This window comes from Scyliorhinus canicula, chromosome 13, assembly GCF_902713615.1.
Source record: "Scyliorhinus canicula chromosome 13, sScyCan1.1, whole genome shotgun sequence".
NCBI lineage: Eukaryota > Metazoa > Chordata > Chondrichthyes > Carcharhiniformes > Scyliorhinidae > Scyliorhinus > Scyliorhinus canicula.
This window is the reverse complement of record NC_052158.1, coordinates 151,174,502-151,192,699: the sequence shown is the minus strand read 5'-3', so window position 1 is coordinate 151,192,699 and position 18,198 is coordinate 151,174,502. Positions and strand designations below refer to the sequence as shown.

Below are 18,198 nucleotides of genomic sequence, written 5' to 3'. Positions count from 1 at the left end.
AGGCAGGTTTTTTACGCAGAGGGTGGTGAGTGCCTGGAATGCCTTGCCAGTGGAAGCAGATACATTAATGGTGTTCATGAGAAATACATGGTTAGGATGGGTATAGAGGGATATGGCCCAAGGAAGTGCTGAAGGTTTTGGCCAAGGTTGGTATCATGACAGGTACAGGCTTGGAGGGCCAAAGGGCCTGTTCCTGTGCTGTATTGTTCTTTGTTCTTGTTTTTGTTCTTTGTTCTCTGTTCTCTGTTCTTTGTTCAGTTCAATGGGTGGAATAGCTTACTCCTGCTCCTACATAAAGTCCAAACGTCCTCTCCTTATTCTGCTGAGACCATGGGAAAAGAAAGTGAGAGGGGAATGGGATGGATGGGCATTCTGGAACTTTGCTTGATTACTTTTGTTGATCAGGAGCCAAGACAGCCCTGCAAGAGATTAAGCAGATGGGGCAGAGTCCATTTTAGGACAGTTAGTGTGTTCAGTGGATTGATTAGGTCACACGATCATTGTCCTTCTATGCCTCATGTTCTTATCACCGTACAATTAGGCAGCACTGTACAAGGTGCCTCTCTAATTAATAGATTTTTGAACCCGAGATGCCTATCCTTCAGTTTATGAAGCAGATATTCACTTGTGCGCACTCACCAAAGCAATTTGACAAAAGATAATGGGACACATTTAACTTCATTAGTCAGGAGCAAGCAATGTTTCAAAGCCGCTTGGAATTAGGCCTGTTTTTACGAGTCTCATTTATTTTATCTGTGTTCTTCTCTGTTAACTCCATATTTATGAACATTAATGCAGCTAAGATTGCAATCTCATTCCTTCAGTTTATCGACCCAAGGGTAGTGTATTATCTTGTATTTTCAAAGTCACTGGGTGGAAAATTGTTGTAACAAAAGGAACCATCTACTGGATCAACCATGCATAATGACCATTAATCCTCCCATTGTGAACAAATATAAACAAGAGATGCCATTCGGTCCAACTGGCTGTGCCAGCCTACTCCCACACTACTTCATCCTATCCGATCAGCGTACTCTTCTACTCCTTTTTCCTTGAAGTATTTATCTGGTTTCCCCTTAAACGTGTCGATGCTATTTGAACAACTATTCCATGTGTTAGCATTTTCCACTTTGTAAGCACTCTCTGAGCAAAGGCATTTTTTTCCTCAATTCCTGACTGGATTTATAAGTGAGTATCTTCCAACTATTCCCCCAGTTTCAAATTCCCCCACAAGTCGAGCCCCGCGCCGGGCCGGAGAATCGCCGCAACCGCGCCCCGACGTGCAATTCTCCGAGGTGTGGAGAATCGGCGCCATTTGCGCCGGTGAATATGGCGCGACGCCGGCCAAGGGCTGCTGGAATTGGCGGGGCCACCGATTCTCCGGCCCGCATGGACCGAGTGGCCGCACCAGTACGACAGAGTCCCGCCGGCGCCGTTCACCCCGTTCGCTGCCGGCCTGTTGGGGGTGGGGGGATGGGGCAGGGGGGGCTCCTTCACCGGGGGGGGGGGGGGGGGGGGGGCCTCGATGGGGTCTGGCCCGCAATTGGGGCACACCGATTGGCGGGCCGGCCTCTCCACCCCCGGGCCTACTTTCTGGCACGGTCGGCCCCTGAACACCGACTCCATGTTGAGTCGGGGCCAGCGCATTAAAAAAGTCCCCCACGCATGCGCAGGTTGGCACGGCTCAACTGCGCATGCGCGGGTTGGCGCGCGGCTGGAGCGGAGTGAACCACTCCAGCGCCCTGCTGGTCCCCTGTGGGGGCCAGAATCGGTCGTACCGGGCTCAGTTCGCGCCGTCGTCAAACGCGACAGCGTTCACAACGGCATGAACACTTGAGCTGCATATTGGAGAATCGCCCCCAATTTCTCCACATCTACCCAATTAACCCCTTCATAACTTTAAGATTCCTATCAGGTCAACCTTCAGATCCTCAGTTCTAAGAAAACAGTCTGTTCAGTTTTTCCTGATAGTTATATCCTCTCAGTTCTGATATCGCCCTTGTGAAAAAAAAATTCTCACCTTTGACAGGGCTTCCCTTTCCATTTTATAACGTGGAAACCGGAACTGCATACAGACAACTTAAAAAACAGGAGAATGAGAACAGTTCAAGCCCACAAAGCTTACATGAGCAAGAAACGCATAGGAATATCTACCACCTCCTAATTCCCTTCCAAGACACATTATGATGTAAATATATTGCTATGCCAGCCTGGATTACATGCCCAGATTTATGGATGGTTCTTGAATCCTCGGCCTCCAGGCTCAGGATGTCACTGAGCCACGTCTGACACCTAATAGGGTGGAATATATTATGGGATAAATGTGGAGCATGCTCAGTGAATGGAATTGCCTGCTCTTCCTACTTTGCAAGTTTGCGGATGATGCTACGATTGCAGGAGTTGCGGATAGTGTTGAAGATTGTCAGAGAATACAACAGGATATAGATAGGCTGCAAAATTGGGCGGAGAAATGGCAGATGGAATTTAACCCGGACAAACGCGAGGTGATGCATTTTGGTCGACCCAATTCAGGTGGGAGCAATAAAATAAATGGCAGGACCATCAGGAGCATAGACACACACAGAGATCTGGGTGTGCAGGTCCACAGATCCTTAAAAGTGGCAGCACAGGTAGAAATGGTGGTAAAGAAAGCATATGGCATGCTTGCCTTCATCGGATGGGGCATCGAGTATAAACGTTCACAAATTATGTTACAGTTATATAGAATGTTGGTTCGGCCACATTTGGAATACTGTGTCCAATTCTGGTCACCACACTACCAGAAGGACGTGGAGTCTTTGGAGCGAGTGCGGAAAAGGTTTATCAGGATGTTGCCTGGTATGGAAGGTATTAGCTATGAGGAGAGATTGAATAAACTGGGATTGATCTCCCTAGAAAGGTGGAGGCTGAGGGGCGACCTGGTAGAAGTTTATAAAATTATGAGGGATATAGATAAGGTGAACAGTTGGAGGCTTTTTCCCAGGACGGAAATTACAATTACAAGAGGGCACAAGTTAAAGGTGAGGGGGGGAAAGGTTCAGTGGAGATGTGTGTGGTAGGTTTTTTTACACAGAGGGTGGTGGTGGCCTGGAATGCACTGCCAAGTGAGTTGGTTGAGGAAGATGCATTAGCAACCTTTAGATAAGACTTATGTAGTTAGACACATGAACAGACGAGGTGTAGAAGGATACAGGTGGCTGGTCTGGATAAGACACATGATCGATGCAGGCTTGGAGGGCCATAGGGCCTGTTCCATGCTATACTATTCTTTGTATATGGTCTGTACTAATGGTCACTACAAAACTACACTGTGGGAGAACCTTCACCACGCAGATGACACGAGTATTAGAAGGAGTCAGCAAGAACATCTCAAGGTTAATTCGGTATAGATGATAATTGTTGGCCTCGCCATCTATTCAATGGGTAAACGAGTTTAAAAAAGAGAGAAATGGGGAACAGCAACACAATTGCCATGATAACCCAATAATAAAACATTAACAGCCATTACCAGTAGTTTCTTCAGCAAAAAGACTTCCTTCTGAAGAGAAGTCATATTAGAATCGAAACATTAATCCTGTTTCACTCGCCACAGATAGTACCAGACCTGCAGAGTTTTCCCAGGATTTGCTATTTTCCTACCAAAGATTTATTTGTTTATTCCTACATTGCAAGTCACTATAATTCAAAATGGAGGTCATGTGGCAGAGTAGCGAGGCCCCCAGTTAGAAGCTCTGTGCTCGATCCCACTCCAGGACTTGATGGTCAGAGAAGGCGAATTCGTAACATGCTCATGCAGGTTGATTATCAACTGGCTGGTAAGAGCAGGAGAGATTCCTGGTCAGCCATGCGTGTGGTATTGTCATAAATATAAGAACTGCAAGAGTTAATGAAATGTCTGGATCAGCCACTAGATGGAGCTACAGCTACAAGTATATAAGGCATTGATGCTAAGCCTTGTGGGGAGAGAAGTGAAGCAGTCAGCTGGAGACAGACTAAATAAATATAGTGTGAGTAAGAGCAGATCATAGTTTATTATAGTGTAGAGATTAGTTGTAGGTGAGTGTAGATTATATGTTAATTATCAACTGGGTAATATTTAGGAGTATGTGTTGAATCCAAATTAGTAGTGTTAATAAATTTATAGCTTTGTTCAAGTTAAAGCTATTTTGTGGTCTTTGTGAACACCACGCCAACCACCCTGAATTCAGCAACAGAAAGAACAGCACAATGTGGTGGAAAGAAAGTTGGAGCCCCTACCATGCCTATTCATCATTTGGTACTACAAAATGCATGTAAGACTCCATGTTGCCTCAGCAACTCGGACTCTATAAGTGACCTCTAATACACCATCCAAAATACTTGGCTGTAAAGAGCACTGTGACATCCCGTGGCTGTGAACAATGTAATAGAAGTGTAAATTCATATTTTTGTTCCAGATTTGATACTTTCGATCTAAACGATAATGGTTCAACCCGTCAAGAGTAAAATCAAGACAAGAGTCCTATTTGCGGCCAAAATACTTTTGACAGGAGTAATCCCATTTGCTTCCATTGACTGTACATCAGCATTGAAAGTAGAGAGTGGGAGGGGATGGGAAATGTTTCCTTTCAAAGGTTTAGGAACATTGGAGAGTGCAGAATTGGCAGAGTCTGCATTCCTGGTCTCAACAAAGTATAACATTTCCATTCTCACGATGCTTCCTGTCCAGCTGTGGCTTAGTTAGTAGCATTCTTGCTTTTGAATCGCAAAGTTCTGTGTTCAAGTCTCACTCCAGAATTAAAGCACAAAAATCAAACCTAATATTTCCGCGTAGTACTGAGATGTTCCACGCCGTTGGTGCAACGTTGAGGCTGCCCTCACCACCAGTGAGACGGGGGACCCAGGCGGAAAATCCCGCAGGAGTAGGGAAATGCGACTGTCGGCGGCGAGAACACATTTCCTGATTTTCTGCGCCCCAGGCCAGCAGTGTCGCGAGATTCACATCCACAAAGGGTTTGAACCTCATTTGAATAAATGTCACTGAATTTTAATTCCATTGGCGCCCCCCTGTAACATGATGCCCCCTTGCGAGATCTTCAAACCTTGCCAATGTGAAGCTTACAACAGGTTGCGCCAGGCATGAAGCTGGCATTGGGATCTCTGCAGATCTAATATAAGTACAGCCCTTGAGGGGGACAGAGGGGCATGCCCAGAAAATGCCCTGGCACTGTCCCCTGGCACAGGTTGGCACTGACAGGTTGTTACTGCCTGGCAGGAGCCAGCGCAGGGCTGGGCCTGTGGTAAACCCATGGTGGGGGGTGGGGAGAGGTTGCATGCATGTGTGGTGGCCTGGGGGGATGTGGGCAATGAAGGTCAGGGGTGGAGGGGGCGGGTCTGCCAGGAGTGAATATCAGTGGGGTGCGGGGTGGAGGGGGAGAGCCGCTGAGACCTCTGAGATGAAAAGTTGTGGGAGAAGGAAGAGCAGCAAGAGATCCTTGGATTGCTCTCCTGGTTCCCATTGAACCGCATTGCAGAACTGGTCAAGGTGCCCCTACCTGTGTGAAGCCGGTTCCTGGCTCTAACAGTCCACACCCCATCAGAGTGCAGGTGTAGGGGCAGCAAGGTTGCGCAGTGGTTAGCACATTCATGCTGACACCAAGATCCTTGTGTTTAAGTCAGGCGGCCTCCCATTCTTCTATACGGCTCAGACATCTGGTACTATGTACAGATGCCACCTCAAGCCCCCAGAGAGGCACATTACTATAGTCTGAGATGGGCTATCCACATCAGCTGGGAGGACAGGCGCACTAACATCAGTGTCCTTGAAGAATCCTGACTGCCAAAACAAATCTTCTTCGCCCAGCTCAAGGAACACTCCCGAACGAGAGGAGGACAAAGGAAGCGCTTCAAAGACACACGGAAGGCTTATCTAGAGACGTTCCACATGAAGTATATGCCTGGGAGTCCCTTCCTCAGAAGATACCTATTCGGCAGAACCTCCTGATTGAAGGAACACAATTCTTCGAAGACATCAGAATGCAAGAGAAGGCCCAGAAAAAGAGCCTGAGAAAAGATTACCCACGATCTAGAATGCAAGGACTGATCCACTGGAAACACCTGCCAAGTCTATGGTCAGAGATGCCGCTCCAAGGTCGGGCTCATCAGCGATGCAAGAACCCACAGAACCCATGATCAGGAACACGGAGTTTCTTAAATGGACAATCGTACTCATTAGCGAGTGATCACCGAACGAAGGTAGAACATAATCATGGCATTTTAATGATCTGTGTACCTGAGACCCAAGTGTCTTTAGAGCTCCACGTGGCTGGGAATCATGTGGGCGCGGAGTACTTGTGGTCTTCACCAGCATGGCCCCTTGGCCCACCACAAGGTCCGTCACACCAGGGCCACGCCGGCAGAGACAACCTGAGCCCATCTGAGGGTCACCCCCTCCCCCCCATCAATACACTGCCTATCCACACTTCTTCTACCAGAACTCTTCCCATGCCCCCCTGCCAGAGACCCCTGTGAATGGGGGACTTCCCACAGAGACCCTTGAAATAGGGTCCCCCCAATGACAGGGGTCCCGGGGGGGGGGGGGGGGGGGAGGTCAAGTCAGCCCAGTTCTTGGGTGTGAGGAAGGCACCCAGGCAATCCAGGGATGGGGAGTTGCTGTGCGATGGGAGGGTTGGGACCGAATTGAGTCCTGCTTTATGACCAAGCATTAATACTGATGGAACACACTCGTAAGAAACTTCCAACCAAAAATTGACCCATTTATTCCTACTCCCTGTCCTTCAACTATTAGCTATGGCAAAATATTATCCCCAACGGTGGGGTGAGGGGTCCCGGCGGTACGGAGTGGCATGAACCACTCTGGCATCGGGCCTCCCCAAAGGTGCGGAATTCTCCGTACCTTTAGGGGCCAAGCCCTCACATTGAGGGGCTAGGCCCGCGCCGGAGCGGCTCCTGCTCCGCCGCTGGCACCAACGGCCTTTGGCGCCCCGCCAGCTGAGGCCGAAAGGCCTTCGCCGGCCGGCGGAGATCCGCGCATGCGCAGGTGCATCAGCGGCTGCGCATGCACAGGGGAGGGGTTCTCTTCTGCCCCCGCCAAGGTGAAGGCCATGGCGGGACGGAAGAAAAAGAGTGCCCACACGGCACAGGCCCGCCCGCCGATCGGTGGGCCCCGATCGCGGGCCAGGCCACCGTGGGAGCACCCCATAGGGTCAGATCGCCCCGCTCCCGCCTCCAGGACCCCTGAGCCCACCTGTGCCGCCAATCCTGCCGGCACCAGAGGTGGTTTAAACCACGCCGGCGGGAATGGCCTGTCAATGGCAGGACTTCCGCCCATTGCGGGCCGGAGAATCGCCGCGGGGGGCCCGCCAACCGGCGCGGCGCAATTCCCGCCCCTGCCGAATCTCGGGGGGGGGGGAGAATTCGTGACAGGGCGGGGGCAGGATTGACACCGACCCTGGGCGATTCTCCGACCCCCATTCCGCCCCTGGTGTGACAACCTCTCATCTGGCATCTTACTGAATGGCCTTTGACAATCCAAATATATTACATGTTCAATGTACACATTTTTTTAAACAATTTGTTCATGGGATGTGGGCATCGCAGGCTGGGCCAGCATTTATTGCCCATTCCTGAGGGCATTTCAGAGTCAACCACATTGCTGTGAATCTGGAGTCACATATAGGCCAGACCAGGTAAGGACGGTAGATTTCCTCCCCTAAATAACATCAGTGAAACAGATGAGTCTTTACAACAATCGACAATGGTTTTATGGTCAACGTTAAACATTTAATTCAAGTTTTTTTTAATGGAATTTAAAGTTCACCACCATGGCGGGATTCAAATCTAGGTCCCCAGAGCACGACTCTCGGTTTCTGTTTACTAGTCACACGAAAAAACCACTATGCCACTGCCTCCCCTGCCCTATTATGGATTATATTCAATGATATCAAATACAATAATGAAGGAAATTATAAGATTAGTCAGAAAGATTATAACAGCAACTTCAGTTTGACATGGCAAGAGTTTGCGACCACTCTTATCATGTGGCACATAGTCAACATTTCCTAATGATCTTCAGTAGCCTGCCAGAATTACACTTCAGTGAGTCTGCTGCATGGGAGAAGTCTTTTGGTTCACAAGGAAAACTAACCACACTGTTTATAATTAAAAATATGTCAATCTGCACAGCAGAGATTGGAGCTTCTAATGATAAAATGAACACTGCAATCTTCAGGAATGGTAGGGCTCATTCCACAATAGAGCACTCTCAGCTTACAGAGAGTGCAGCTCAGGAGGCCAGTGACCCTCAAGGCACTTATGTTCCAGCCATTTGAACTGATGGATTGAAATTCATTGGTGCAAGTCCCACATTGTTGCCTGCTTGGTCACCACAACAAAATTGGATCTCCTTCAACTTCCTGTTCAACATGTCATACCTAACCATGTGCATCTCCTATTTTTACTTCCCACATGCATCATCACTGCATTTTCCACTGATCAGCTCAGGTACAAACTTGTCCTTCATAAAATCTTGACCATCTCCACTGGCTTGATGAAGTGACCTTTGCATAAAATGTAGCCCCTTAACCTCAGGGTAGTTCCTCAGGGTCGTGTCCTAGGCCTAACCATCTTCAGCTGCTTCTCAATGACCTTCCTTCCAACATAAGGTCAAAAGTGGGGATGTTTGCAGATGACTGCACAATGTTCAGCACCATTCGTGACTCCTCAGACACTGAAGCAGTCCATGTTCAAATGCAGCAAGACCTGGACGATATCCAGGCTTGGGCTGACAAGTGGCAAGTTGCATTTGTGCAGCACAAGTGCCAGGCAATGATTCACACCGCCCCTCGGCGATTCTCCGTCCCGGCGGAGGGTCAGAGAATCCCTCCCCATATCTATTTACGGCTTTTAAAAATCTATTTAAAGGCCAGTAAACCCATCTGTCACCTTTTCATTAAAATAAGTGGCTCATTTTGGACTTCGACTTTTCAGTTTTTTTTAACTCACTCATGGAATCTGGGCTTCGCTGGCAGGGGTAGCAGTTATTATCCATCCCCTAAATTGCCTTTGAACTGAATGGCTTCTGAGGCTATTTGAGAGGTCATTTTAAGAATCAACTACATCACATTTGGACCAGACTACTTAAGGGTGGCAGATTCCTTTCCTAAAGGACACAAGTAAACCAGGTGGGATTCTGACAATTGTTCTATAGTCATCATTTGGCTTTTAATTCCAGGGGCTGGATTCTCTGACCCTCGATGCCAAAATTGCATTCGGCGCGGATTGCGTGTGGTCTCACCCATCGGGGACTCAGCGTGGCGGCTACAGATTCAGCCCAGCACCGCCACAGTCGGGGGAGGGCCAATCCGCGGGCAGGGGTGGACATATTCGGGGCAGGGGCACTGTGGTGGGACAGTCCGGGGGGAACTATTTCGCGGGCCAAGTCTGCGAGCGGCATCCGCCATGAAGCACGCCGGGGCCGCTGCAGGCTGCCGCCGTGCGCATGCGCGGCCATGGACCCGGCAACTCTCCAGGCCGTGTCGGTAGCTAGAGCCGGGTGCTCTACACTGCCCGGCTGCTAGCCACCCGCCCCCTCCCCGGAACAGGTCATCGGTGGCTGTTTTGCGCCAGATATCCTGGCATAAAACGCTACCGTTTTCACGCCGACGTGGAGACCTTGTCTCCAGAACGGAGAATCCAGCCCCAGATGTTTATTGAATTTGAATTTCACTATCTGCCAGGGTCGGATTGAAACATAGGCCCCTGGAACATTGCCCTTGGTGTCCGAATCACTGGTCCTGTAACAATGCCACTGCACCATCATCTCCTGCCAGGAACCTCTCCAGTCAGGCAATACCAATTATCAGTGAAGGGCAAAATGATCAGGCTGATTAAAATATGACAAGTACTTAATAGATGAGCTGGGAAGAAACTATTTGCAGTGCTGGGGGAAATTAGGGAGCAAGCAGGAATGAAATTAGGGAGCACTTTCTCACATGTAGTACACGTCTGGAACTCTCTCCCCGGCAAACTTTGAATGTTGGGACAATTGGAACTTTTGAAACTAAGATAGGCGGACTATCATGAGCTTAGGACTTTGCCGGACCAATGATGGATGAGTGGAATTGAGTATCAATGAGCAATGGTCTAATTAGATGGTGAACAGGCTGAAGGATCTGAATGGCCTATTCCTGCTTTTCATGATCCTCTACCCCTATGTGATAGAAGGCAGTTCTCAACTGGTAACCTAAAATTCTGAGTTCCAGTTTGAGCACTTTCTCTCGCTATTTGTGGAAAAATTAACTGCAACTTTTGACTAGGGTTGTCCATTGATTCCGATAGGCGGTTCTGAGGTTTCACCTCACAACTTGATAAATAGGCAGCAAAAGCCAAGCTCATCATCTTATTGAGCATATTGTGTTTGTTTTGGGAAATACTTGCATCTTCAGAGTCCACATTTGGCAGTGTGGTAAGGCCGAGGGAGAGTGAATTCCTGTGGAGTTCATCCATATTCCAACATGTTAAATTTGGCCAACGTTCAGTGGATGCTCTGTATGGGCACATGAATGTCAGAGTTTGCCTTGAACGTACAACATTGGGGACGGTCGAAAGGAACGTACTCTGTAGATGTCTGTACTCAGGCATTCCGTGTGAGGATAGAAATTAAGCTTTTGGAGAAGCTTGTGGTCCACAAGAGGACAAACTTTGAGAGGTTGTGGTGGGGGGGGATGGAGTGTGAAACTTATCTTGGGGGTTTCCTGCTTTGTACTCATACACTTCACTGTGGGAAAGAAACTGGGGCGGGCTTTAAAGCGGGTAGGAAATTCACTGCTGTCCATTTTGCACTATCACTCCATGAGCCCTTCTTACAGCTGGCAAATTGAGCACTTCTTATATTTCAAGAACTTGGGCATCAAGCATTCCACAGTCCAGTGCAGCATGGTTTGCAGACACAATAAAGCTCCCGCTACTTCACTCCAACAAAGTGCCTCAACTTTAACCTTGGAAAACCACTGTAGCCACATCAAATGTTTCTATTTCCCACATCAACCATTCTCCTAGGCGGAGAATACAAGTTTAGAACCAACCCAGGAACATTAGCATGGGAACTGGATGGAGTCGTTTCACACTGGCCTCTTCCAGTTTACAGACAGTTGAAGAATATTTTTATCCCATCAGTCTAGCCTGGATTATAGCTCCACCCATCCACCCCTCCCCACCCTAGCGTCACACACAAATTTATACTTTGGATTGGATTGGATTGGTTTATTGTCACATGCACCGAGGTACAGTGAAAAGTATTGTTCTGCGTGCAGCTCAAACAGATCATTCCATACATGAAAAAAAATACATAATAGGACAAACATAAAATACACAATGTAAATACATAGACATAGGCATCGGGTGAAGATGTGTGAAGAGATCAGATCAGTCCATAAATCCATCAGTATATAAGAGGATCGTTTAGAAGTCTGGTAACAGCGGGGAAGAAGCTGTTTTTAAATCTATTCGTGCGTGCTCTCAGACTTTTGTATTTCCTGCCCGATGGAAGAAGTTGGAAGAGTGAGTAGGCCGGGTTGGAAGGGTCATTGATTATGCTGCCCGCTTTCCCCAGGCACTGAAAATGTCTTTGATTATTTTCTTTGAAATAGCCACCAATTAGTGGGAAAGGTGAAGAGGAACACATTTGCAAGGCGATTATGGAGAGGTGCAGGAATTATAGGGTAATTACAACGGGGAGACTTTATTTATCATTGGAGGTGGAATGGCAGGTTAAGAAAGTAGTTAATAAGGCTCACAGCATCCAGGGCTTTATAATGAGAGCGTCAAGCACAAAAGGAAGGAAGTTCTGTCAAATCTGTGTAAATCATTGGTTCAGCCCCAACTTTCATATTACATCCTGTTCTGGGCACCACTCTTTCGGGAGGATGTGAAGGCTTTACAAAGATTAAAGATAAGAGTCGTGAGCATGGTATAAGAGATGATGGACTTCAGTCACATGAAAAGTTTGGAGAAGTTGGGACATCTGGGGCAGGATTCTCCAATAATGGGGCTATGTCCCCACTCCAGCGTCAAAACGCGGCCACACAGCTCTGCTGCCGATAGGGGGCCCTGCACTTCCACGCAGGCGCACAGCCGCTGCCTTTGGTGGCCGCCCGTGCGACATGGCGGACTCGCACTGCGAAGCAGCCTAACAATATAGGCTCCCCGGAGATTGCACGCACCCGCGGATCGTTGGCCCGCAATTGCTAGCCTGGCCGCCCCTGAGGACCCCCCTTCCCCCGGTGAAGGATCCCCCCACCCCCCACCAGGGCGGTCGTGGACTGAGTCCGCAGCCAACCGTTCCCGACAGGCAAACTGTGGCTTGAACCACACCGTCAGGATCCCGGGCAGTTATCTTCAGTGAATCGCGGGGGGCCCCTGTCAATGACCCCCTAACCGCACCGCGTAGATCGCGCGTGCGCAATTCATGGCGATTGGCGCCATGCGGGTTTTTCCCGTCAACGTCTATTCTCCGCCCCCTCGCCAATTGCGATTTCGGTGCGGAGGCTCGAAGAATCCCACCCCTTTTCTCCTTGGTAGAGAGGCAGTTCAGAGGAGATTTGACAGAGATAATCAGAATCACGAGGGGTCTGGACAAAGGAGGTAGGGAGAGACTGTTCCCATTAATGGAAGAATCAGGAAGACGAGTTCTCACGTTTAAGCTAATTGGCAAAAGAAGCAATGATAACTTGAGCAAGAACATTTTTACGCAGCGAGTGGTTAGGATCTGGAGCGCATTGCCACAGAGAGCGGTGGAGGCAGGTCCAACGGAAGCATTCAAGGTGAAATTGGATTCATACCTGAAAAGGTAGAATGTGCCACAGCTATGGGGAGAAGGTGAGTAAGTGGCTCAATTGCTCCTTCAGTGATTCAGCACATAACATGATGGGCTGAATGGCCTTCTTCTGTGCTGTAACCATTCTATGATCCTGAGCTCAAATTGTTGAATGCATTAACTTTCCACAATGTGGCCTGGAAACCTTGCTTAATGCTGTTTAACCTTATTGTTGGATTGCTAAAAACATGGACCGACCTTTCAAGATGACTTCCATTTCGTCCCTCAGAATGTCAAAGGTACTATATCGGGAGCTGGTCTCAGGGATCACATGCTTCTTCAACCATCCTCCACAGGCATACTGATAAAAGTTGTTGCAAGGATCAGCAGCTTGGTCCATATTCTCAATGATGCGGGCAGCTGAAAAGGGAAGTGAAGAAAAGTTAAAAAGAATGCTGACTTTTGCATGAAGACTGGGCAGTGTATAAAGCACCTTAGATTGAGGCTTCCAATGGCTGCCATGTATAGCTGTGTAATTATTAATTTATTTCACATTTTTTGGCAGTGATGTTAAACCCCCTTCCCTCTCAGGTGGACTAAACGATCACTATTTCAAGCATTATTTCAAAGAAGAGCGGGGGGGGTTATATCTGGGATCCCGGTCAATATTTATCCCTCAATCAGCTTCAAAACAGCTTCTTCCCCACAGCTACAAGACTCCTCAACGACTCCCCCTCGGACTGATCTGTTCCCTGGAAGAACACTATTCAAGACGCCCTGTGCTGCTCTTGCTCATGTATTTGCTTTGTTTGGCCCCTTGTTCCGCACTGTAACGAATCAATGTTTGTCGATGTACCATTTGTCAATGTTCTCTGTTGATTATTCTTTTTGTCTACTATGTATGTACTGTGTACGTTCCCTCGGCCGCAGAAAAATACTTTTCACTACACTTCGGTATATGTGACAAGAAATCAAATCAAATGAAATCAAACAAAAAAGATTATCCGAGTCATTATCACATTGCCGTTTGCGGGATCTTGCTCTGCTCAAATTGGTCGCTGCGTTTCCTACATCACAACAGTCACTACACTTCACAAAATACAGTATTGACTGCAAAGCACTTTTGGGGGGGGCAGCCAATGGTCATGAAAGGCACTGTATAAATGTAAGTCTTTCTTTTAATATGTGCTTGCTTTTTGCTAAAACTACAAAACACCTTCAGGAAAATAGGAACAGAAGAAGGTATTTAGCCACTTTGAATCTGTTCCACCATTCAATTTGACTTGCTGATCCATACCTTACCTCCATTTACCATACTTGGTCCCTATACCCAAAATACCCTTGCGTAATAAAAATCTATCACTCAGATTTGGAGGGCGTGACAATGAGTGGGTGAGTGAGTAAGCACCGTGAGACTGGGAGTGAACCGGATGCCCACATTCTGATCCTCTCACGCTCAGGTGGTCTTTTAAAATTATTTATATTTTAAATTATCAATTTATTACTTTGACCTTGGTTTAATTTTGCCCAGGCAGCTCCTTCTTTTGTTGTGTCTCAAACTTTTTTAAAAGTTCATGTTTAAAATTGTGCCAGACCTTATATTTCTGAACTAAAAACAGAAAATGCTGGATAAACACAACAGACCTGGCAGCATCTGTGGAGAGAAACTGAGTTAATGTTTGGAGTCCAAATGGACCTGTCTATAGAGTTCTGCTGCCAAACCTGCTGAGTTGATCCATCTGTTTCATTCCGATTTCTGCTTTTATTTCAGAATTGCAGCATCTGCAGTATTTTGCTTTTATTTGCATATATTTCTGAGATTTGCTCATGTGAGAAAAAATTGGAAATGCGCCCCCCTGCACAAAAATGGTTGGACAAGGATTGGCTCAGCGATTGCACAGAGCATCAATGGCTCGCCTCCTCAAAGAGGTCAGTGTCAGGGGAGTGGAGGAGAGAAGTGGCAGTCAATGCTTGGAACACTGAAACCTGAAAGCTGTGTGACAAAGAGTGAGGGCTAGCATGGAAAGTGGCAGTCCGAAAGTGAGGCCTGTGTGAGCGGCTCTTACCAATACGCTCATTACTAGGAAGGTTTCATTTGCCAATGGGACTCTGCATTCAGAGTTCGGAGTGAGGAGTAGTCTGGTAAAAATAAAGGGATGCTGTTATATGGAGTGACTGTGCAACAGCCAGTAGTGTGCCATTCTAAAAGTCAGCATTCTATAAGGAAAATAACACTGTTACTGAAAAAGGAGACATGCAGTGGAAACTTTTCATCTTGCACTCGTCAGATCCGATGCAAGAATGCCAAATTTCAAAGTGTGCTGCACGAGAAAAAGGTGCAAATTTGTTGGTAAGTTGACTCTGGTTGGTCTCAGAATTTCCCTGGAGAATGCAGCAGGGAACTATTGTTCCCCCAGGCTTCTGTTTAAGTCAAAAAATGTATAATGTCTGGACATGTCCCTTTTGCCCACAGAGGACAGGTCCCTGTTAATGAATATATGTAGCTTCTAGCAAGCAATGAAGCTTGTTTTCTCCTAATTAATTGAGGATTTTATACAGCGTTTGATATTGTGCTTGACACAATTATTAGAGATGAGCTGATAGGCATATTAAAAACACGTTGCTCCTTGTTTTCAAAGTGGTCTTACCTGCTCCTACACACGATGGTGTCGTACATGTTTTATCTAGGGAGAAACAGAAGGAGAACACTGATGAGCAGTTGCATAATCCAACAGCATTACAATTGATTAGACTGCACAAACTCCATTATCTACACTCCAATTATCCATCATCATTTTTACTGAGCTGTCGTCCTCAAGACATGACCTCCTGTAAGAACAATTTCAAACTCACAGACCTGGATTTCTCCAATTGATAAAGAGTAAATTTAACTCATGTTATGAGTATTATTCTTGCCTCCATTCCTACCTCTAAGATATGAACAAAACGCATGTAAATTTTTATTTTATAAGAACGGCGATATATTTCCATGTCGGGGTGGCGAGTGACTGGGAGGTGGACCTCCAGGTGGCGGGGTTCCCACGTATCTGCTGCTCTTGTCCTTCTAGACGGTAGTGGTCGTGGGTTTGGAAGGTGCTGTCTGAGGAACGTTGGCAAGTTCCTGCAGTGCATTTTGTAAATGGTACACACGGCTGCCACTGTTTGTCAGTGGTGGAGGGTTTGAATGTTTGTGGAAGGGGGGGAAATCAAGTGGCCTTCTATCTCCTGGATGGTGTCACGCTTCTTGAGCATTGTTGGAGCTGCTCTCATCAAGGCATGTGGAGGATATTCCATTACACTCCTGACTTGTACCTTTTAGATAGTGGACAGGCTTTGGGGGTTCAGAAGGTGAGATACCCGCTGTAGGATTCTTAGCCTTTGACCTGCCCTGGTAGCCAGAGTATTAATGTGGCTAGTCCAGTTCAGTCTCTAAACAATGGTAACCCCCAGGATATTGATTGTGGGGGATTCAGTGATGGTAATGCCATTGAATGTCAGGGGGCGATGGTTAGATCCTCTCTTGTAGGAGATGGTCACTGCCTGGCACTTGTGCAGTGCAAATGTAACTTGCCACTTGTCAGTCCAAGACTGGATATTGTTTGGTCTTGCTGCATTTGCACATGGAGTGCTTCATTATATGAGGAGTTGTGAATAATGCTGAACATTGTGCAGACATCTGCAAACATTCCCACTTCAGATCTTATCATAGAGTCCTTACAGCGCAGAAGGAGGCTAATCGGTCTATCAAGCCTGCACCGGCCCTCTGAACAAGCAACCTACCCAAGCACACTGTCCCACTCTATCCCAATAACCCCTTAACCTAACCTACACACTAAGGGCCAATTTAGCATGGCCAATCCACCTAACATGCACACCTTTGGACTGTGGGAGGAAACCTACACAGCCGGAGGAAACCCACGCAGACACAGGTAAAACATGCAAACTCCAAACCCAAGGCCAGAATTGTGAGGCTTGTGTGCAGGGCATACCTGTACAATTTTCCACATTGCCGGATAGATGCCAGTGTTGTAGCTGTACTGGAACAGCTCGCCAGGGTTGAGGCAGTTCTGGAGCACAAATCTTCAGTACTATTGCTGGCTTATTGTCACGGCCCAAAGCCTTTGCAGTATCCAGTGTCTTCAGCCATTTCTTGATATCACATGGAGTGAATCGAATTGGCTGCAAACTGACATCTGTGATGGTGGGGACCTCTGCGGGAGACTGAGATGGATCATCCACTTGGTACTTTTGGCTGAAGATTGTTGCAAATGCTTCAGCCTTGTCTTTTGCGCAGAGGTATAGTGAATCAAACCAAACCCGTTTTACCAATGGTCCCTGTGTTTGCTGAGCTGCATTGATTGGCTTCTGAGCCGCAATGTCTCAATTTTAAAATTCTTATACTTGTTTTCAATCTGTCCATGGACTTAACCCCTTCCTATCTCTGCATTCTCCTTCAGCAATACAACCATCCAAGATCTCTGCGCTCTTCCAAATTTGGTTTCTTCCACAGTTCTGATTTACATTGCTGGTCATATCTTCAGCTGTGTAAGCCCTAAACTCTGAAATTCCTGCCCTAAATCTCTCCACCTCTCTATCACTCTCTCTTCATTTCAGGTTATAGATCAATTGACTTCAGTTTGGTAAAGGTACATAAACCTGGCTTGTATATGGCTTTGACAAAGAGTCATTGGACGCAAAACATTATCTCTTTTCTCTCCCTACAGATACTGCCAGACCTGCTGAGATTTTCCAGCATTTTCTGTTTCGAGCCTTATATATACTTGTGTCCGGTGGTTGGGTCAAGGTGTTAAAGGTGATAATGGAATGGTGACAAATGTATCCATTCATACAAGTTGTGCATCGCTGGCAAAGCCAGCATCTAGTGCTCATCCCTGATTGCTCTTGAGAGGGTGCAGGTCAGCTGCCTTCTTGAACCACCGTAGACCATGTGATGTAGGTACACTCTTGGAGCTGTTAGTTGTAGTTATACAAGACTTTCTTATCCTCGCTCTTCTAAGTTTTGCGCTGGACTCAGTCATTGTACAAATATTATTATCTGGCATTCGATGTCGGCACATGGCCAGGGCTAGGTTGTCAACTTGAGCTGCTTGTATTCCTGGAGATTTCATTACATGAGGCCCCATTTCTCACTGCCCCACATCTGCACCCCCCCACCCCCCCACCCCTCCCAGCACTGACTTCCCAACATGTCAATCCCCACATCACACCACCTTCTCAAGCCTGTTGGAAAAATGAACAGGCCCTTCAAGATTCAATTGGGTGACTCCTGTTCCCTCCCAATCATACAACAGTCAATAAATGAAAGTGTTCACTGAAATTCTTTTCAAAAAGCACACCATTTTCTAATGTCCCTAATATTTTCT

The 18,198-nt window shown here is 47.2% G+C and overlaps 1 protein-coding gene across 3 annotated transcripts in view; it reads right to left on the bottom strand.

Annotated features, from left to right (window-relative positions):
• Positions 1–18,198, bottom strand: part of LOC119976792 (neprilysin-like) — a 235,698-nt gene that overhangs the window by 205,255 nt on the left and 12,245 nt on the right. For all 3 annotated transcript variants that reach the window (XM_038817578.1, XM_038817580.1, XM_038817579.1), the window contains 2 exons: positions 15,463–15,498; positions 13,073–13,234 (listed from right to left, as the gene is read on the bottom strand). In XM_038817578.1, coding sequence (XP_038673506.1) covers positions 13,073–13,234; positions 15,463–15,498 — 198 coding nt within the window. The remainder of the gene's footprint in view (positions 1–13,072; positions 13,235–15,462; positions 15,499–18,198) is intronic.